The 22,647-nt window shown below is 40.8% G+C and overlaps 2 protein-coding genes across 2 annotated transcripts in view; one reads left to right on the forward strand and one right to left on the reverse strand.

Annotated features, from left to right (window-relative positions):
- Window positions 1-16,645, forward strand: part of PPM1L (protein phosphatase, Mg2+/Mn2+ dependent, 1L) — a 113,374-nt gene extending 96,729 nt beyond the window's left edge. Inside the window, exons 3-4 of the mRNA XM_009333916.1 lie at window positions 1,950-2,111; window positions 6,750-16,645. Coding sequence (XP_009332191.1) covers window positions 1,950-2,111; window positions 6,750-7,093 — 506 coding nt within the window. The 3' untranslated portion in view covers window positions 7,094-16,645. The remainder of the gene's footprint in view (window positions 1-1,949; window positions 2,112-6,749) is intronic.
- Window positions 16,646-17,164: 519 nt separating this feature from the next.
- Window positions 17,165-22,541, reverse strand: B3GALNT1 (beta-1,3-N-acetylgalactosaminyltransferase 1 (globoside blood group)). The gene is made up of 2 exons (XM_009333918.1): window positions 22,507-22,541; window positions 17,165-18,676 (listed from the first exon to the last, which is right to left on the reverse strand). Exon 2 carries the CDS (start codon window positions 18,583-18,585, stop codon window positions 17,623-17,625), a length of 963 nt encoding a protein of 320 aa, XP_009332193.1. The 5' UTR covers window positions 18,586-18,676; window positions 22,507-22,541; the 3' UTR covers window positions 17,165-17,622.
- Between the last annotated feature and the right edge of the window lie 106 nt (window positions 22,542-22,647).

Raw genomic sequence — 22,647 nt, forward strand, 5'->3', positions numbered from 1 at the left:
ATTTCGTGGTCGCTGCAGCCCAGGCTGCCCTTGAGCTTCACATTCCCCACTAACGCCTCCTTCTTGGTGAGAACAAGGTCCAGCATAGCACCTCTCCTCATTGGCTTCTCTACCACTTGGAGAAGGAAGTTATCATTGGCGCAGTTTTGTTCTGCTTAAATGACCAGCTGCACCCCATTACAGTACCCTCATTATTATTTTGTTGTCTTTGTGTTTTGGATACTGGTATTTTCATTATCAAGTCCTCTGGCATTAGAGCGGGTCTGTTCACCAGGGTATTAAGGCCGGACACCTGCATCCGAACAGGGCGGGCATCCAGCCGGCAGGTGCCCCTTTCAGCACAGCCTTCTTCACACCCTTCGGTGCAATCTCATTTAGTTTTCAGAGAAGATATTTCTTGTAGCAGGCAGCTCATTTTGCTGGGTTCCTCGGGTGATCCTGGTAGACGTGTTCCTCTGCGTGTCCTGTCGTTAGGTGAGCCATTAAGTTGTGCAGTTACCAGGGGGTTTTAGCAACAAATGGGAAACTATATCCATTTAGATCTGCAATGTGTCAGTCAATTGCAAAAAATAATATATATATATCTGTCTTGTGAAAAAACAGCTCTAGTTTAGAGCTGTGCAAGACAGACCATTAAGTTAAAAATAAATCTTCAGAACACAGTGCATCTGAACACAAATTGTTTATTACTGGCTATTTTATTTATACCAGTCATGGGATATTTAACTACTGACATGGGAACAGCAAAACATAGTTTTTAATTCTGGGTTTGGACAGCGATGCAAGAAGCGGCAGCTATGGGAATTTAGCTTTAAGACCACAGAGTATAGACTTAAACCCTAATATAGCTCCCCTGGAGCAAAACCAGGGGTCAGGATGCCACTGACGGTAGGCAGTGCTGGAACGCCCCGTTGCTGGCATTTTCATTAAAACTGCATCTTTGTCTGATTAAAACATACAAGCAGAGACACGTCGCTTTATAACACTGCTGTTGGTTGAGTTTCATCACTGGGACCCTTCATCAGGCATGCTGGCCCCGAGTGCTTCCAGAGCGCCCCGGCTGCAGATGTACCTTTTTTTTTAATGAATAATCAGATGTAAATTAACAACAGAGGTGAAAATTCAACCATGTGCTTCTCTGGTCTACCTAAAAGGAGAAGAAAGCAGCCATTAAGTTAATTTTAGTTACTGTTGAAGTAAAATAAAAATTTTAGCAGCGCCATGTAATCTAAACTGAGTGCCAGGCGCGTTCCCTTTTGATGTTTGTTGGTGTATATCTAACATCTTTCTGTTCTAAAATGTGACTGAAATGGTGACATCTGGTCCAAAGCCCATGCAAGGAATATTTGTAAAAGCTGGAGTTTTTATGAGTACAGCTCACATTAGCTAGAAGGGGAAAATACAGAAAAGGCATGGTCTTAATGGGCTCTGCTTTGCTCAACATTCATTCCACTTAAGTGAGGAAAATAAAAATTGAAAACCAGCCAATTTTTCCAATATTTTCCTGCCACCTTAGCCAACAAATACTATGCCTGTTGGATATGGTGATCAATGACTAATTACATTTCTGTGTATTTAAAGGTTAAAGTAATTAAAAACGTCAAATCTTTTCCTCTTTTCAATAAAAAAATAAGAAAACTGACCTCAGTTCTTGAGGGGATGAGGGGTGAGAGTTCTGTTTTACCCATGCACGGTCCAGTGCAGTAGTTTCAGTTCACAGAAGCTGCGAGTGGGCTCTGGGGCTAATTTGCACTTTTCTCTTATTACTTTCCTTAGCCATTAGGAAAAGCCGGCTCTCAGATGGAGACTGGAATACACTCCTTCCACTTCAGCCCCTCTCTGCCATTATTAATAGGAAGAACATTTTCCTGCTAATCATTTATATAGGTAGATAGATAGATACACCTCATATATTTGTTTTGCTTCCCATTCCCTTCTATTTTTTCCAGGTACAACTTGTTTGATCGCACTGTTGTCAGACAAAGAACTCACAGTGGCCAACGTTGGTGATTCACGAGGAGTCTTGTGTGACAAGGATGGGAATGCTATCCCCCTGTCACACGATCACAAGCCCTACCAACTGAAAGAGAGGAAGAGGATTAAAAGAGCTGGTGAGTCGTAACATTTTTGCTTTGAATTGAAGGTTCATCTTTTTTCTTCTCTACTCTGTCAATAACATAGACTTTTCCCCTGAGAGAGACTGAAAAGTACCAGACTGAGGCATCAACAGATAAAATCTCCCATTATTAATACAGCAGTTTTCAGTGGGATTTCATGGTGCAGACAGAGAAATGGAAGCAGATTGACCTATCCCTTAATAAGCCGGTGTCGGAGTAAGAACAGCAGCCTTCATCTTCAACAGCCAGTTGACCGTCCCGGCCAGTTCCCTTGTGATCTCTGCAGGGAGCAAATTAATAAAAAGGAGCAGCAGCATTACAGGCGTCTTCACACCAAACTATATCAGCAGCCTTTATGTGAGAGGCTGGGTCTGAAGCTGAGTGAGGTTTAGTTCCTAAAATAAGCAGAGCATGAATCTAATTCATCAAAGCTATTTTTTGTTCCCATGTAGTGACTGCTAATGAGCACAAACGTGTAAACAGTAGCAGGGGTATAGGGAAAGCATATAAGAAACCGCAACCTTTCCGCAATAAATCTTTCTTGCTTTCATCACTTGTCAGTTTAGCGACCTCCTGGGCTAGAAGTTACATTTGGATCATCAAGTTTAACAGCCAATTCTTCATGAATTTGTCAAAGTCTCTTTTGAACCCATTTCTGGTTTGGCTCCCACAGCAGCCTGCAGCAGCAAGTTATTTGATGAAGAAAAAAAGTTCCTCTCGTTTGTGTTAAACCTACCGATGAGCATTGCCTCCAGAGATGCATTGCCTCTCTGCCTCCACGCCTTCATCTGTAAAGTGGAAATAACAAGTTTTTCCCCGAGTATAAAACATTTTTAAAACCTACAGGTTATCAATATGCTCACAGCAGCATAAATGCCCATACATGCGCAATGTGCGCTTTCCTTTCAGTTTGCTTTTGTCGCCAAGGAGGCGTAAGAGCAGTGGGGATCCTTCCTTGCTGCTAGACAGAGAGCCAAGGTCATGTACGTTCCCCAAAGGGGAAGAAAAAGTATACAGATCCTAAGAAGAAGGAATAGGAAAGTCTTGGTCCCGCTTTGCTTCAACTCTGTACTTGGGGGATGGATCAATAAAATCTGGAGATTTTTCTATAAAATTGCTTCCCTCTTAGCCATGTCCAGGGCCTCTATGCAATTGTTCACTTAGAGAAGGCCTTCACTTAGGAGAAAAAAAATAATCTGGGTATTTCTTTTGTGTAGAAGTGAGGCTTTATAACACAGCAACATGAAGAATGAACCTGGATTTTTGCAGGAATTTCCAACTTTGGAAGAAATTATTTTAAAAGACAGGTAAATGTTATAACTATCTGCAGCTAAACAAGAAATATTCTATTGAGCCTAGCGACTTAATGAATTCACTTCTCTGTTACCTGTTGCCCCATTGTATTATCATGATTGATATGGCTTCATAGTGCTGTTAAAAACATACAATCCAGTTTATACTACTGCTGGATACTTTTACATTTCGGAACATCCCTTCCTTACATACAGTAAGTGTAAAATTGAAGCAAAGTGCCCAAACTGCATTATCAAGCCTACATTGCTACTGTGACAAAAGTACCTGACATTTTTCCACCATCCAGATACTTTCTTGTCATGTAGAACTGAAGAAAGCAACAATAACCACGTCATTATGTTACGTTTTGGTTTTCCAACTTTACCTTGCACCATCAAGCTGCACTGTCTCATGCCCTATAGGTAGTTATAAAATGACTGCACATTTGTGTTAGTAGGATTAGATTTCATTTAAAAGTGAAACCCATATAGCCACGGTTGAGAAAATAGCCTTCAAACCTCAGTCTGATATAAATCAATTTGAGGCAGCCTGAAACAGCAGCTCAAAGAAAAGCGTGACTTGCCCTGTGCATTTCAGCGGGGCGTTGACATTGGGATGACAAGTCTAAACTAATCCGTCATTTTTTGCTGCCACGGTGGACGTTAAGGAGGCTCGCTGCTTGCTGCTGTCAGCAGTCGGTGGATGGAGAATGAATTCAGTCCCTCTCTTCCCCACTCCCAGCAACTGCGTACAAAGTCTTAGTCAACCCACAACCTGAAAAAAAATTTCCGTTTATCAGTCCGATGTGTCTCGAGCAGCTCTCGCACTGAAGCCCCAGAAGCCAACGCTTGGGTTTCTCGTGGGAGTTCCTGCAGTGCAGTGAGAAGTCACTGGTACCCAAATGCCAAAAGGAGACAGCAGCTAAGAGAACAGGGCAGGGCCCTTGATTTTGAGCTGAGGTGCCCCATCCTGTGGAATTATCTGCTCTGCAGCATGGCTGTGCAGTTAACAGCACCGGTCACAGTGTTTTTGTCAAGACTGAGTGTTATTTTCACAAGAGGCTGGCTGACGCACGCTCACAAATGCTGCGGTGCCACTTGTCTCACACCTGAATGAGATCGGGTCCCACTACTCTGACTCGTTCCTGTGGGATAGGGGAATGCATGTCCTGTGACACAAGGATGCTGGTTTCCCCAGAAAACACAAGGAATCTCCTTCTGATCAAGAGCGTGAGTGATGTGTATAGTATCAGCGTTAGACAGTGGCCTTGAAACAACCGTGGTTTTGGCTTGTGAAGAAACATGCAGTTGCAGAACCACAAGGTGACTGTCACTGATAGAAATTTAAGTCATTCACCTTGAACATAATCCTTTAAGCTCAGCTCTCGCTAACATGCAAAATGTTTGTGCAGTTGCCAAAAAGCTTCTATTTCTTTAATGCCTTTTCTTCTCCAGTGGCAGCCAGCGCTGCGGAATGTTTGCTTTTCCATGAGCATTTTTATGTATTCTGTATGGATGGTTTTATAAAAGAAAATATTAGAAGTGTGAACAGACACTTCAGCAAACCACAGGAATTCAACTTGTGCCGTAGGCAGTTCCAGGTGCCACTTGAGAATGGCACCGAAAAGTCACTTTGTATGCGTAAGCACAACCTGCAAAGACTGGAGTAAACGCTGCAGCGAGTCAGCAGCATCAGCTATCTTCTCTGCAAGTACAGTGACGGGTGCAAGCATTGCTGTCCTCTAATTGTGTGTAAAATGTCTACTTAAAACTGCCTCTTCTTAATTGCATTTTGCTTCCCCTGTCATTCCAGTACATACACATGATTACACTCCAGTTACTATAGTCCTAATCGCTTATGAAAAAACCCCCTGTGCTGGTGAGTAGGTGGCTGTGTAACATTTAACCGAGGCACCCTCAAAACCTACAGCAGCAGCTGGACGGGGTTTGTTTGACTGCATATCTAAGGAGGATTTGCAGTAGGCTCACCAGTCCTTCCTTTTTTTCACTGTGGAAGGAAACGTCTTCATAATGGAGACTCCCTAGAAGTATTCATGAAAACATCCAGCTAAAAAGTTTTGTTTCTGCTGGTTTTAATGCAAAGCAAGTTTCAAGCTTTAAAAAACAAGGAATCATTAAATGAAATGTAGTTTTACCTGAAAGCAGAAGGAATTTACAGATTAGATCAGCCAACCAGGAATGGAAATGCAATCGTAAGATTTAGGTGACTAGCTGACTGACAAGTAATGGATAGACTGAAGTGCAGAGCTGAAAACATTCCGGTAACTACAAAGGACAGAGGCATTTATAAGAACACCAAAGCAGACAGCTTGCAGATATAAAAGACAGCAGTTCACCTAATTTTGTCATACATTTTCATGTTCCATGTTTGCAAATTATTTGTCCTCAAGTTTTTTCATTCATGTTAAAGACGACAGGAATATTGCTGTGAACCAGTGCAGACAGCGGCACGCAGATGCACGCACAGGAATTGAAGCTGCCTAATTTTTACTCTTTGACCTTGAACACTGTATGGTTCCCTCCCTGGCACAATCGGACTGTGTAATAGCCAGGTGCTGGCTGTGTCAGTCATCGATTTCAGTGCAAAACGTTTCTCACTATAAGCAACCCCTAAATAAAATATATATTTTCAACTAGAAGTAGCCTTAATCCTGGTGATGGTAAAATCAATCAGTCAGATCCCAGATTGCATTTTTTTGACTTGAAGAAAAATTTCGTGATTGGTTTGTTCAGAACAGTTTTTTGGTCCTTTCTGACACAGCTCATTCAAGGCAGTTTGATAGAAGAGCCTACAAACGTTTTTGCGCTTGCTTCTTTGCTTTATGCCTTAAAAGTGAGATGTGAGTCCTACTGCAGGGTGTTTTCAGCGTTTCCTTCATAGATCTTCTGAAATGAGGAAAATGTGAACTACACAGAAAAAGGAGGGGTTTCCTAACACAAGAATATAAAGATTTGCTTTCAGTATTCTTGTCTCAACATTGCCATAAGGCTTTCTGAACAGTAAGTTGTGTAGTACAGGAATACCTGTGTTCAGTGAGTTGTCGCTCTCACTGGGGGAGAGCATGCAGCTGCTTCATTTGAAAGCAGAGCCATTCCCGACTCCTCTGCTTCAGCTGTTTCAACAGCACTAGCAGCCACAATCCAGCTCTTCCCTGGAGCGCTCTGAAATTTACTTAAGGCATCTCCTGCTTTTTGAGATATGTAACATCTGTACGCCTCAGGATACTGCAGGATAAATTTTTGGGTGGGTCTGGCAGGAAGCCAGAGAAATGCTTTAACTTTAAAAAGAACTGCTTTACGTGTTGGTGTTTCTCTCCAGGTGGTTTTATCAGCTTTAATGGCTCCTGGCGCGTTCAGGGGATCCTGGCCATGTCCCGCTCGTTAGGAGATTACCCTCTGAAGAACCTGAATGTTGTCATTCCTGACCCTGATATTCTTACCTTTGACCTGGACAAACTGCAGCCTGAGTTCATGATCTTGGCGTCGGATGGTCTGTGGGATGCTTTCAGCAACGAGGAAGCTGTCCGATTCATCAAGGAGCGCTTGGATGAACCACACTTTGGTGCAAAGAGTATAGTTCTACAGTCCTTTTACAGAGGATGTCCTGATAATATAACAGTGATGGTGGTGAAGTTCAGGAATAGCAAAACAGAAGAACAGTAATTACTGGTGGTTCTCTGCCTCACTCTGAACTTAAAACAAACTCTTACATTTTAAACATAGTAGAAAGCTCTAGTAAATACCGTTAAGATCCTACACAAAAGGAACAGATCCCTCTGGTCTTTGTTCTTTGCTTAACAAAAGGAGCAATACAACAAATACGTTCTGAGTGATTATAAGAATTAAGTTTGTTCACATGTACCTGTCTCCTGTGACCTTGCCGCTCCTTAGAAACTAACTGTAATCTTCCAGTTCAGAATTTGCTTTACAAATCTTGTGTCGACTTTTCATTTGATTCCTTACCTCTCATTTCTAATAGTCAAAGGTTCATTCAGATGCACAGCAGGGTCAGGGCAGTGCTGCCGCTTAATAGCAAGTGATAGGAGCGATGCTGCTTTTCACTCGTAGGTGTGACTCTTCAGAACGATGCTCTCATGTTTCTCATCTCTTTTCCTCTTTGATCTGCAGTGATAAGGTTGTATAGGAAAAGGTCTGCGATTATTGGCCTGTCATTGATATGAAGGAGGAAGAGGAGCCAACTATTAGCCTGCTACCACCGAACTGGCTCTCTCACTTTGTTTAACCTCCCCCTCCCTTAAATAAATCCCCGCCAAGCATGTGATTAGGTAGAGTTACTGAATTACCTGAAGCCACATGTTTGTTCAGTCTGTGCATTACTCTAATAACATTTCTTCTATGCCGTATTGTATTCAAACCAACTGTTAAACTTCAGCAAAATACTCTGAGGTCTGATGCCTTCTATATCAAAAAATAGCTCTTTTGTGGTAGAAGAATGTCTGTCATTCACTGAGACTCACCCTTACGTTAGTTTTTTGGCATGGACTTTTCATAGGCATGTAAAGAAAGTAATGCAAGATAAAATTAATTTCATTAGTGACTGTTTGGAAAACTAATGAAAACAGGGCATTCCTTAGAGCTACCTAGGTGAAGTCAAGCCTATTAAAGACTTCCTTGTACCACTGCAGATTAATTTGTGGTGTTAATCCAGGGCAAGACCACTTTAGAACCATTTTTTTGGTATAATGTATAAATGCCAGGCAGTGTCATTGCACTGTGGAGATGAAAGCTTCTGTTAAGTCTAGATAAAAATATGTTTAGATCTAACTTTCAGTATTTAATTGTATTTTGGAATCTGTGACTACTGTAAGTTTAAACAATGACAGTCTGAGTTTGCTCTGCATCTGATAACTTAGCTGGCTGCTTCGTGATGAAGAGGCAGCAGTAGCAGAGTGACAGGGCAACGCGTGTTAGAGGAACAGAGCCAGGGCCCGAGTTGAAGGTTAGTATGTCGGATGGCTTGCTTACCCGTATCGTGTCTTACAACAATCCTTGGGATTCCCTTCCCACAAAACGTGGTCCTGGAGGATCCGCTGAAGTCTCATCTTCAAGGTGATGGAGGTTGTCAGTATTTGGGTCCTGAGGTGAATCAGGGATACAATACATTAACTAATCTTGTCTGTTTCTTGGGTAAAGATACAATATTACTTAGTTAAAAAGCTACCTGTTTCTCATCACCCACCTATAGCATTTTGGGCAAGTGGCTTGCTGGTCCCTAAAATATTGTGATGTGTTGTGGTTGTGCTGAGCGGGTGTGATGTCTGTGAAGACAAAAAATGAAAGAGCACAAATTCTGCTCTCTGCTCGAGAAGGAATTCCCACCTTAGTCTTTTCATTTTGCTTCCTAGGTTATCTCTTCCCCAGCAAACTTCCCTCCTTTAGTTTGTTTGGAGATAATTACAACTCTTAATTGGATCTGTTGCTATTACCAGTGCTATTCAAATTGTATACATGCCCTTTAGCAGCCTCTTCTCATCCCAGATGCTGAGTAGAGCCCCTTGACTCCGAGGAATAGACAAGTGAAAAGCAGAAGTATGAAAGTGTCCAGCATCCTCTGAAACCAGCAGGCACCCAGCCTGCACTGGTCCTTCCCCAGAGGATGGAAGGTTTTGGACTTTTTAAATCTCTTGAACAGTGCATTCAGTGAATTTTAAATGCAACTTTGCAGTTAAATTGAGCAGCTAACAGGAAACGTTAATAATTGCAGAGCGCTTCAGTTATTTTATTTTGAAAAGGTATTTGAGGTCAGAACGCTGTGAAATGAAAACCTTGTGTGATATTTTCATGGGAGTGCTTAATCATGTACTCATAATGCTAACAGCAGCAGTATCGAAACTGTGCTCCAGGCAGAGCTCATGGTGCATGTAGCGTTTGCCTTTCCTTTCTCCTTCACAGATGATGTTTCCATTGTACTGGCTTTTCTTTGTAGGACACTGCCTGGATGTTTGTCAAAACAGCTGCCCAGGGAAAAGAAGAGTTAGACCCAGCAGCCTATAGAACTCTAAAGCAGCAGGACGCTTGTATAGCAGAGACATCAATACTAATCCTTCACAGGCATTTGAGAAATGGTCAGCTCCAAAAAAAACATTATAGACTAATGCCACTTGAGCGAAAAGCTAATGGCAGCCACTAAGCTTCCTGCAGCTCACGTTCTCGAGGTTAGCGAGCGTTGCTGAGGGATGCCCGACCTTCCCCTGAGCACAGCTCGCTTGCTGGTTTCCCTGGCACTCAAGATAGACAGGAAAATGAGGTGGCAGGAATCGTACACACTCTCAAACTCCTGAAGCAGCTGTGAGGAAGCAGTGGGAGGATGGCTCACTCTGGAAGTAAGCCATGCTCACAGGATTTAGGAAAACACATAGTGCAATGCAATACAGAACTGTTTTGCAGACTTGTCTGGGTATTTATGCCAGGATTCATTTACTCTGTCACTCACAGGCCCACCCAGTCCATTACCGAATCAGCCCTATTTCAACCTTCGAGTGTCTGCAGTTGCAACAATAGTTGGTTTAGCACCTTCAATTTTCTCTGCAACACTCCCCCCTTTGTAGTAGCTCTTTCCTGGCCAAAGACATTCATGCCAATGCTCTCTGGTAAGGTTGTTGACTTTTGTCTTTATTACTTAAAAAAAAATAGTTACAGGTGCTTTAGGTTTAAAGATGAAGGACTAATGGAGATGACAGGCTTTGCGCAGTCTTCTACATCCATGTGCAGTGCCTCCCTATGCTCCCTGCTAGAAGTCTTCTAAGAAGTCTTTAATCCAGTTCTAGACATCTGTAACTTTCCAGTCATGCTGATCTGTGCCAAATTCTGTTGTGATACATACAGCTGTTGGATGACAAGATTAAGTAATGTACGTATTGCTTATGCAACCTAAACTATCTAGGGTTTGATCCTCCACTGCCTTAATAATATATCGTACATCTGGAAAGAGTTGCCGGACACTGTAGCCAGAAATCTCCCCAGGTACGCTAGAGCAGCGTGGCAGAACGCGCTCCGGCATCAGAGAGGCAGTACTTCCAGCACGCCATCCTCAGTGCTGCTTTCCTGCCTGGCACCTCTCCAAAAAAAGGGAGATGCAGTTTGGTTAAAGCGGCTTGCACACACCCGAGAGCTCCCTCTTGCCGTACGTGTTCATGGAAGTTTTCTGTTAAGCCTGAGTAGCTCCATTGGTGACATCTGTTCATCAGGCAAGAGCATCACATGGCAGAAAACTGATACGTTAAGCTGCTGCCACAGCACATCTTTCGTATGGTCCGATATGAAAAAACGTACCTTGCAATTACTCAGCTGATCCAGTACTTAAAAAGAATTTGGGCTCTTCCCAGTGGTATTACAAGCTAGCAGTTTAACTCACGCAGTACGTTTTAAAGATACCACCGTTTAGCTTTGTATTCTGATTATAGACTACCGTTTAGTTTATCATTCTGATGATACACTAGTGGGGTTTTAGAAGGGCTGTTCATTCGTGTAACGGAAGGGCTGTAGCCTTCACCGTTCGTAGCTCCTGCGGGGATCCCCAGTCTAGGTACCAGCCCGGTTAGGTGAGGCCATAGCTCCGTCTAGCGGCTGGCCTCAGCACGGTAACCACGCAGTATTCGTTACAGCTAATAGTTGCTCTCTTAGCCCGTGTGAAAAATGTGCGTGACGTCACGTCCCCCTTGTCCCTTGTGCAGAAGTTAGCTATGAGGTTAATGCAGACCCGTTCGGTTGGGCTGAATTTTACAGCAGTGCTGAAGCCGTGCAGGCTGAACGCGTGCATCCCCGGACACGGCTGAGAAACGCAGATACTCAGCTGCTAAAAACGCACGTGAAAGTTTGGCAGACCACAGTCCTGCCCAGCATCCCCCGCCAGCTCACCCCCCGCCCCCCCCCGCACGGGTGTCTTCACAACGTTGGTGAATGCATTTTAAATGCTTGTTTGTGGGATCCACGTTTGGCAACAGTGCGGCTTACGCAGGCCGCAGCCATCCAGCTTAGGAGAGTCCAGAATTCATCCCTGGTCTCGGGGGTGGCAGGAGACGCTATTTTATTTCGTATAAAATGTACGCCACTTCTTTTGTTGCGACATCCAGCACTAGTGGTCTGGGCATATTGACCCTGTCTCATGGGGGAGGGATGGCCACAGACGACATTGTGAGGACTGCGTCAGCGCTGTAGTCCTAAAATTTCTAAAAATTCAAAATTTGAAATTAGTGAGCCTGTTTTACTGAATAGAATGTTTGGATAAATATAAATAAAGTAAATGCCATCTAACATCATGAAGTATTGTCTACTGCCTTGTGAAGGCAAGGTCAGTACCAAAACTATTGCTAATGTTATTACAGTATTATACAATTTATGTAAGGTAAAATTAAAACAAAAAAAAAAGTTGTGACTTTTTAGAATACAGAAGTTAGTACTAAAGCACTGCATCAGCTTGAAGTAACAGTGTTTGCTACATAAACACTAACGCTGCATCTTGAAAATAAGGGAGTTTCGTTGTTCAGCTGCCTCTCAGAATATATGCCATCCTTGCTTTAAGCAATATTAATATATTTCTAATGTATCTAATACTCATTTTACACAGAGAAACATTTAGTAAGTGATTATACTAAAGAAGAAAAACCCGCACCAGCCTTTCATTTTCTAAAGTAGGTTTTTAGGCCTCCATCCGGAAATCTGGCTGTACAAAATTGCAAGGTTAAAATTTAGAATGTTCCGCTGAAGTTTGGCGGAACTGTATAGACCAGAGCTGCTGCCCCTCAGTGTTGTCAATATATTTATAAATTATCTTTCTAAACCTGAGGACTCATCTCTAAAAAGATATATACAATTAATATCGATTTGAATTTTAAATCACTTTTATTTATGTAGTGCTGACTATATAAGGCTTAGGTAAGCAGCTGTTTTACATATAGTTTTCCCTTAGATAACTTAAAGGTCCAGGTATCGGTCATCTCTAGTTATATATAATAGTCTAGATGCTCTGTTAAGCAAAACGTGTGCAGTCAAAGCAGCTGAAGCCTATCTAAAACCATAAATAAAGAGGCTCACATCAAAAGCAGTTCTTGAGTAAAGTTCTGAAATCCACTTTTATGAGTAGGTCAGCTCCTATGTCTGGTCTGCTCAGTCTTAAGGAAGAGCTCCGAATTAGTTGAGCAGTAGGGAAATAAAGCACTTTTTCTGCATTTAAAAGACCAACCCTGTATTCCTTTAAGCCTGTGGAGTGCATCGGTACTTCTAGGGACACAAATGCTCAGAAATCTACTTCAGCCTCTATTCCAAGTTAATTACATGAATAATCGGTTATAACCGATTATTTTAGAAATCTAAATGCGGGGCTGTCAAACATTGCTCTCTGGGAATTCCTACACTGTATTCAGGGGTGCAAGAGCAGTACAGATGAAACTGTACTTTATCCGCACTTGCTTTAATCTTGGTAGTAACAAGAGTGATGAAGTCAAGCCGTGTGGGCTGACGGTCAGATACCTGCTCGGCGTCCCCATGCTGCCTCTGCCCCGGGAAAGCAAGCTGGCTACACGTAGAGCGAGGTTGCTGCTGTGCCTCTGCAGATGCGCTCCGTCAGCTTCATCTGTTGTTGATGACAGGAGACTCTCACACCAGAACTGCCACAGTCCATCTGTCATTTTTAAATTTTCTCCTTCTGGTAAGAAAAACTTAGTTATGTTAAAAACATAATTCATTTGGAAAAAGTTCTTTGGAGTTAGTTCCATTCTGTACCAAATCTCGACACTGCTCTTTGGGAAACTGTTCCTATATGCAGAAGCTAGGTACAAAACGTAAGCAGTGGTTAGTAATGCTGGATTTACAAATGAAATCCATTTTTTTTATAAATTTCAAACCCATCTACCTTTAACATGGCAAACTGTAACAATCACGTAACTGTTAACTACAAAGTTAACAGGAGCAGCATGTGGAAAAACAACATTAAAACCCATATTGTGTGAATATTACCCTGAGCAACTGTAAAACCACTTCTACCCAGTGCATTTGGAAATGCTAAGAAACAATTGAGACAGACTCGTTATGAAAACGAACCACACGTTTAGAACTCTGCGAGGGCAGGTCGGAGCTTTATTAACAAAAATCCTACACAACACAAGATAACAGAACCACAATGTTTAAGCAATCCATCTTGGTTAAAGACAGCTTTCATTTAGTACAACACGCCTGTGTTATCGTAGATAAGAGCCTCTTCAGGCTTCTGCTTGTAACATTTTCTTCACTCGGAGCCAGAAGAGTTTTTAAGATTTTATCTTTATTGCAAGCTCAGGGGAGGCTGCACTTTACTCCTAGGTGGAGGACCACCGCAGGCAAAGCATTACTGACAGGAGCGGCTAGGACGTCAGGCTGAGCCCCATCCCAGTCGGGATGGACGCAACCCCTACACACCATCGTCTCTCACACTGTAAAGAAAACTCATTCAGATAATTCGGATTAATGTGGCCTGGAAAATTAACGTGCTGCACAGCAACTGTCAGAAGGCTAGAGGAAAACAGAGCTCAGATATATAAACCATGTCAAGAGAGGTCGTTTGGGGTAAACTTTGTATTTTTAAGTTCTTATTTTATAGGAGGAAAACTAAGTCCCAAAATCCTGTAACTGCAGGTGAGACAAACTGCGCTGTTAACACAGGCGGTATTTCCTCATATGAGTTGTAGGTCGATGCTGCTTTTTGCTAAGAATCACTAACAGCAGCATTTCAGAGAGGCTATACTTTCTTTAGCCCTGTGAAAGAAAGCGGCTTTGTGATTTTTAGAAACCCAATATGTAAATAGAGGGGGGTGGGTTTGGTTTTGTTTTACAATTTTAGTTTTCCTTAAAATGTGGACTCAACTACATATGGGGGGCAGGGGAAATAATAAGTAAACTCAACCATCTGCTTAGCTTCATTTTAACTTTGTTTTCTTTCCTTCCTACGTGGAGTACTTGCATTTGGATGTGGTTTACAGCTTAACATGCAATACACAGAAACTGCATTAAAACCTGACAAGCTTAATTTAAGACTGCAGAAAGCTTTACAGCTCTCTCCCTACCACCTCTATCTTAAGCAAACTGTGGAGTACTTCATAAATGATCAAAATGGTACACGCTAGTCACATAAAAATGGAGATGAATGAAAATTTGAACAATAGGGAGCAAAGCTCTGCCTCCCAAACTCCTTCAAGATACCTGACATAACCAATAGACACTTCTCAGGAACTCGGTGTCACACTGTTTGGTTAACCTTCCATCAGTTTCTAGTTTAAATTTGAAAGAACTATGATAAAAATCCATTATTTACTGTGCATCCAGGCATTCGTGACTGAGTTACAATGAACTTGCATTGAAATGCTTTAGTAGTAACTAGAAAATGTAAGACAAAACTTAGGAAAATATTCCAAACCATCTATGTCCTGTTAATCCTGAACTGATCGTAGAGAATAATGCCCCTAAGTTTGCAGCACATACTATTGCATGGTTTATTTTGAATTTGTTTGTTCTAGAATGCACACAAAACATATAAGCATTTTGATTTTTTAACTCTTCTGAAATAGTACACAGGCAACACGGGCTTGAAATTTTACATTGTCAACCCCTTTTGCTATCCACCCAGCAGCAGTTTCCAAACATCTTTGACCAATGGATCACTGTTAGGCTTTTCAAGTCAGAAAGCCCCACAATTATCAAAATCACAAGTGCTTGAATTCTGATTTAATACAGCTTTCTGAACCACTTACCTGCATGAGAAAAAGAATCTTAGCATTTGGGAAAATCTTAGCCTGTGGTTTAGGCTTCGGTTTTAGTACAATACTGTAGGCAGATGCAATAAAGTTTGGGCCCACCACTGACTTAAATGCTTCCATTAGTTCACAGTCTGGAGCTTTCTTTACCTCTTGCATGGCTGCTCACACTAGAAATGTTCCTGATATTTGCATTAAGCAGAAACTTTAGCTTAGTTATGAATTTTTATGGTCTTTTAAGCAATAATTAGGTCAGACCCAAATACAAACCAGATTTAAAAAAAAAAAAACAAAAACAAAACCAACTCATTTCCAAAACAGGAGCAGGAATATTTTACAATGTAAATTTCTTGCAGAATTGATGTCACTTTAGATTACAATTTCAGGTGGCATAAACAGATCACTGTGTATAAACCTACATTTGTGAAAGCAAAAGCCTGTAATCTATGATCAGTGTTATCATTCTGGGGCACAAATATAAAAAATACCTTGCTTGGTGACAGTTGCATTTTTATTGCAGTCCTGCACAGCCATTTCTCTGTGATATACTTGTTTCTTACTCTCTCAACAGGAGCACTGTCTGCTTTATCTATCCAGTTTCTGAAGATTGCATCGTCTTTCATAATTACATTTTTTTGAAAAAGCAATACAAACTGTGCTGTAGTATCAGTGTTCTTGTGACAAATAATTTATTTCTAAACATTCAACATGGCAGGCTTATAAGAAAAATATGGAGGGTTTGTTTTGTTTTGTTTTTTAAGATGTATAAACAATCAAAGAACAAGTTAAACGCTTCTCACAGAGCTCTCAGGATCTGACCACAGTACAGCAATCAAATAACAGATCCTAAAACCATAGGAACAGCTGTAGTTTTACCTCTGTTTCTAGAAATACAATAGCATTCTTCCCTCAGTTATGCAGTACTGTATCTTTAGCTATTTAGTTTAACAAACAAAATCCATTTTTGAAAAACTTTGACCTTCTTAACATGCATTGTTAGAACGCTGACATCTGAAATACTTGTCTAGAGAGTATTCTTCCCAAGACCTCATTTTTATACCTAAAAAACCCCACATGCTGTAATTCTAACAAAAAACCATGTGCAGTTGTTGAAAAGATAGCAAAATTCAATACTGACCATAATCACAATGTAACAAAAAAACTGGTGAAACCTCAAACTTGGTACTAGAGGTTCCTGCACCTCTTCTAATTTGTCTCTAAGAGACTATCTGAAAGACAGCCAAATGTAAATATATCATAACATCTTAGCTGTAGTACAAATAAGGTGGCAGTGCTCTGTCATTCTAGATGTACAGGATGTAACTATAGTATCTTCACCGTGTAGTGGATGTGTCAAGAATAATTATGTTAATGCAATTGCAAATTCTATATTGTTGTCTATTAGAAGTGTAAACTACTGAAAACTTGGCCTTGCTGGTATGAATAAAGTGATTAAAATATCCATCTTTACAGATATAGTAGAGTTTGTCTTCTTTAAGAAATACGAATCTTAGAATTTCTTACTTTTTTTATTTGAAAATTTGAAGAAAGAAAACTATTTTAGAAACAAAGTCACAATATAAATGCATCTGTTCTAATCTTCCCTGTGTGGTTCCAAAACTCTCGGGATGCATCAGTACACACGTATGTGTGCACAGATGTGGGGTTTGAATATCCCGATGTATTAGAGATGTCTAGTAACTAAACTGCACATGAACTCTGCTGCATCTACCCCTCTAGTAGCCTGTGAACATTATCAAAGACACGAAAGCAATTCTATTTTATGCGCATATAGATACACCTAGATATACACATACAAAGTGCATCACGTTTTCAGAACTTCCCATCAGCTTCTGCGGACCCCGCAAGATCCACAGGCTTGTAACACTCTCAGAATGATTACAGAGGTGATATGTTTAAATAAGGTGTAACACTCTCAGAAGGATTACAGAGGTGATATATTGAAAGAAGGTGGTTGTTATTGGTTTCATGCTGGGCAAAGAACAAATACTCAAGAGCAGCAAAGGATGACACGGTTGCAAAAACAATTTAAAAATTCCAGGTAGGAATTTGGGAAGCATCTTCAAAGCTGGTTTCTTGGCATAAACATTATTCCTCGGTGACATTTCACACATTCCAGAAGACTCGCGTAGAAATCACGTGGTTACAGCAGACCACGTGGAGAAGTGTCAGAGGAAGACAGGACAGTGTATTCCCAAGTATCCTGCATGCGTAGGATACATAGATGGAAAAGTGTTTTGTGAATGCCTAATATTTTTATTTAAGAATATTAGAATGTCCCAGAGAAAAGCTGCCACTGCAGTTTTGCCCCAGCAGGACAGCCCTCCTTCAGTCGAAGTCATCTCTGTAACTGTTTTTGTTTTGTGTTGCCCTATACTTTAAACGTTTTTACACCAAACAGGTTTAAGTTTATATATTAATATAGAATCAAAGGCAAGTAACTGAAGTGTTTGATGACAAATCCTGCCAAAACCCGATTATTTCACTTGATGTAATGCCATGTACTGCAATCAAATGTCTATACTTACAGATATCAAAATTAATTTTATAAAGGAAGAATTGTTGTTTATCTTCTGGAATACTGATGTTCACTTTAAGTATATTTAAGCAAATTCCAACATAAACATCCTCAAACTTAATAGGTTTGATATGACTCATCAGTTCATAAATCCTCAGAGCCAGTTTTCCATCCAATATATAACCCATCCCACTGCAATATGGAGGATACAACTTGAATGGATATTCATCATAAGAGATGTATGTTTTTTTGTAAAAGCCTCTGTAGGCGAAGTTACCTATAAGAGGATAACCAGTAAAAACATTTTCTGAGGAATTTAGCTTCAGAAGAAATTTTACCAAGTTAGCGGTGTTGATGAAGACATCAGCATCAGTCTTCATGAGGAATCTCGCATTTGAACAGAACTCAGTGACCCACCTAAACGCCATGATCGTTTTCAAGGTGAGATTGTCATAAGTGTCCATAAAATCTTGGCGAATTATGTCACCATAGAGGATGCTTTCATCTTCTACCGACAGTGCTGCGGCATTGTCTTCTCTTTGAGTGTCCTGACCTAATAAGAACAGGGTCAGAATTCGATGTCCCCACCAGAAGTTTTGAGATCCCCATGTTATCCTGATGGCCTGCCTTGACTTCACATCCTTAGGACTTGAAGACACCAAGATGACTAGAAACGGATTTATGTCTTTGCATTTCAAGCGCTCCCGCAGTGTGAAGAGGTAGTGTTGCTTGTAAATTGGTTCATATTCATAGAAATACATGAGGTTTGTATGCTCAATCACAGTGTAGGAAGAAAAAGTTACGTACCATATTGTTATGACAGAAAATACAAGGAGAAACAAAAAAATCCATTTTAATGTTCTTATATGCATGACACTACCTGGAACTGGGCAATAACTAATCTGCAGAAGTGCGTCAGTGACCTTCAAAATCTGTACCACAAGTTCTGAAGCACGTTTCTTGCTAAAAAAGAAATGAAAAAGTAGTATTCAGAATGCTGTTATTCAAATATTACCTTTTTCTTATCTTGTCCAAAGTGTCAGTTGAAAGCATGCTATAATGTAATGAAGACAAAACCAAGATTCATTGGTCCAGCTGTTGTACACCATGGTCCAGCATCCTGTACACCACGAATCAATGCGCGAGCAGAACACTGAGCTGATACTGAACATGGTATGGATTGAAACCTCGTAGCTTGCACCTTGGAAATTTCCCATACGTAAACCTGATCACTGCTAAAGATCACACGTCAAGCATTGTGATCCCAGAGATCTCAGCACAATGTCTTCGACTCAAATCTCAAGGAAGAAATACTGTGCACAAAATCTAATGGCTACAAAGTACTCAGCAAATTGATGTTCAGAGGCTTCAAAAATTTGTAATTTATTTCAAAGAAAGGAAGTCCTACTAGCTTTTATAAGCTGGAGCAAATCAGCCAAGAAAGCAGGTAAAAAGAGAAGTACAAGCAAATATTTCGTCCCTCATTTAAGGGTCGAGCAGCTACTCGTTCTGAATTGACTGAACAGGTGATGGGGGGAAGAGAAAAATCAACATCCTTACGAGCTGCAGACACACAAAGACAAACGTATCTTGACAGACAGACTGCGCTCTTACACTGCCCAAAGAAATGGCTACTCCCACAACACACAACATTATACAGTAATCATTTATTTTCTACTATGTGCTAATTAAATCAAGTGATTTAATAAAGGGGCATTGCAACCAATTTTGGGAGCAGCAGAGAATCCACTGCAGCAGACGAGTTTCAAATCTTGAAGAAGTTTTGCAAGTTTTTCTAATCTTTTCCATTTAAATAAACAAGACACTACAAAATCCTCCTGCTACTTCCATCTATGTAAGTTTTAAAGAAGAAAGAATCCCACCTGCACTATTTTCATGAAATGTCTACAAAAATGTGACATATTCGCTCAGCTCCACCAGGCATGCCACACAAACCAAAACCAGCAACATCAGCACAAGAGGTGGAAATGAACCAAAGCCATTTTTTGGCTAGAGACACACATCTTGGTCTGGAGTCCAGTCTACATGGACAGGTACTTACAAACCCCCGTGGAGTCCATGCTGAAGATGTGTCAGGACTAGATATTCAAATCAATACATCTTTCCAAAACTAAATATAAAAATAGAATCTCAGTCCTCTACCCTCCATTTAACAGTCCTTGCCTTTACTGTATTTCTTTAAAACTACATACGCTGTGAACATATATTAGATACCTTTAAGCCAAAACAATTACAGTGGCTCACTGTGGGAGTTCCAAACGATTTCTAATGTTTGCAGTAATAATATTTACCCTGCGCTGTAAAGTATCCACAAAGACAAAGTAAGGACAATGGAAGGTTCAATTTCACAGTGCAATTAATTACTATTTAACTTATCTTCAAAATGATCACCGCAGGGCTTGTAAATGTTTTATATTAAAAAAAAAAAAAAATCCAAACCCCAACACAGCACGTTAGAATTTAGGTGAATTTGATTTGCCAGAGCCCACCTGCCTTGTAATTCTGTGTACGATTTGACTTTAATTTAATGATCCTTTAACGGAAGCATTTGGAGCCCACTTCACCAATGATGCGTAGCGCATCACTTAAAATGTATTAAAGCAGTTTTATACAAATAGCTATTCAAATAGAAGAATTTCAGACTGATCCCTCTCAAAGCTGCGTTACTCCAAAAATACTGTGTGGCTAACAGGAGTCAATCCTTCATTAAAGGTACCTCACATAACTGCAGACGAACAAGTGAGTTTTATTAAGAACTTCCTAACGTGACCAATGGTCTTTCCTAGCTTGTAAAAACATAGAACCTCGGAAGTTTTATGTTGATTCCCTTCTTTTTCTCCACAAGGATTAAACACATGCAAGTATAACAGAATAGAAGTTTGGCAAATGCAGAGGAAACTACCATCAGGACTGTTCAAACTGCGTTTAGGAAAGTTGATTATAACCACAAAAAACTCAGATTTGCCAATCTGGTATTTATGTCCTGGCTTTACGGGAAGAAAAAAATAATAAAAATGCTCAATTCTTCTCTCTTTATATATACCTGCCTGACTTTCAGTGAACAATATGAAAAATACATACAGGAAGAAAATAACCTAAGTTATATATCAGTGCTTATGCATTTGATTTCATTTCTCAGGGTTTGATGATCAATTTAAAGTAAAAGCACATCAAAGTTTGATCAGTTCTTGACTACCTAATGGAAAAAATATCTGATTATAAGGATTTTGATTCTTTATGGACAGAAAAGCCTGATTACATGACATTTTGAACAACAGAATCGGAGACTAATGCCTGGTCTGCTACATAATGAAAAATCTGGGAAAATAAATCATCAATTCAGGTCCTTTGCCCACACTATGCAAAACACAATCTTAAAGCTACCATATCCTTATGAAAAGCATGCACTACAGGGCATCCAGGACAAGCACTGTAAAACGCTGTTTTGCTGCATGACTCCTGAGGAGCTAGGAAGCCCAGTCCCCACAATCCCTGCTGTTCTCTTCCCTAAGGTCACATTCCTCCAGCGATATGCTAAACCATTTGCAAGCTAGCATAAGTTCACCAGAACATGGCTTCTATAATGGTCATGGGGTAAAAACTACACTCCCCAAAACATGAGACAGCTATTTCTGCAGCACTGAGAATTCAAAATACAGGCAGTCATCCTCCAGCATCATTAAGCACAGAACTCTGACTTCAAGCACACATGGAAAAGAATAGAAGGGCAAATCAAACGGGAAACCCTAACCACAGCCCTCAACAGGAAAATCCCCTTCTTCTCCCATTTCAAATGCTTAAACCGAAGTAATGAGGTTGAAGGAGTGAGGTCTGAAAGTTGAGCTGGCACTTTTGCTCAGAGTTGGTGCAGTTGCAGACCTTCCAGCTACAGCCAGGACAGGTTCTCCACCACTTCCAGACTTTACTTGCCGGCAGTTTTTGCCTTCCAGTTGTACCACGGCGGCATGGGATATGCAGCAGGAGCAATACCAGGTCAAGAACTGCTCCTTTCAGGGAAATACGTTCATTTGCTTCCAAGCTCACAGCTTGCTGGCACGACACGATAGAGTCTGAGATTATGCTGACAGATAAAACTGATCAACTTTAAAACAAATGTAAGAAAACATGTACTGAGCATGCTCTATAGTAATTTTTCACACTCTGCTATACCTAGGCAATTCTTGAGTGCAGACATTCTTGACAGGAAAAAGGTGACAAATTCTCATATTCATTAAAGTCTAATAATTACAATAACCAATGGATAGTCCAATTTAAAGATAAAAAAATACCATATTTATAATGTTAGATGTGTAGAAAAATAAATCCTGTTTTTTTTAAAGCTACCAGCAGAAATAATTTGGAAATATATTACTGTTCCTGGCTTCTCATTTTCTTCATTTGGCTTACTACCAATAGAAACTAGAGTAATTTTTGCAAGATCCTGGGCTATGATGATCTAATATCACAATATTTTAAAAATTATTTTAAACAACCTTTAACAACGACTTGCTCTCACTTCAAATCGCTTAATTCTCCGTTCTAGGCAACTTTCCACAACGCATAGATTAATTAAGAGGTAACAACCCAAAAGGTAGAATTCATTAAGAGGAAATCTACTGCCCCCTGCTGAAACCATATAAAAATTTAAAGCCATTTAGCTGTTTTCTATCAAAAAAAAAGGAAAATACGGTGACAGAAGAGTATTTTGTATTCATACACGAGGTTCTCCCCCGCACGCAGTTTCCAGAGCTCGCTCTTTCTCCCCAGCACACCTGTAAAGCGCTTCGCTCAGGGCGGGTGCGCCCCTTCCCTCGCTGCCCCCGACACCGCCGCCTCACGACATGCCGGGGGCGGGCCCGCGGGCGGCCGTCTCCTCCCGACCCGCCCTCACGGCGTTAAATGGCGGCGCCACG

This window comes from Pygoscelis adeliae, unplaced genomic scaffold, assembly GCF_000699105.1.
Source record: "Pygoscelis adeliae isolate BGI_AS28 unplaced genomic scaffold, ASM69910v1 Scaffold241, whole genome shotgun sequence".
Taxonomy (NCBI): Eukaryota; Metazoa; Chordata; class Aves; order Sphenisciformes; family Spheniscidae; genus Pygoscelis; species Pygoscelis adeliae.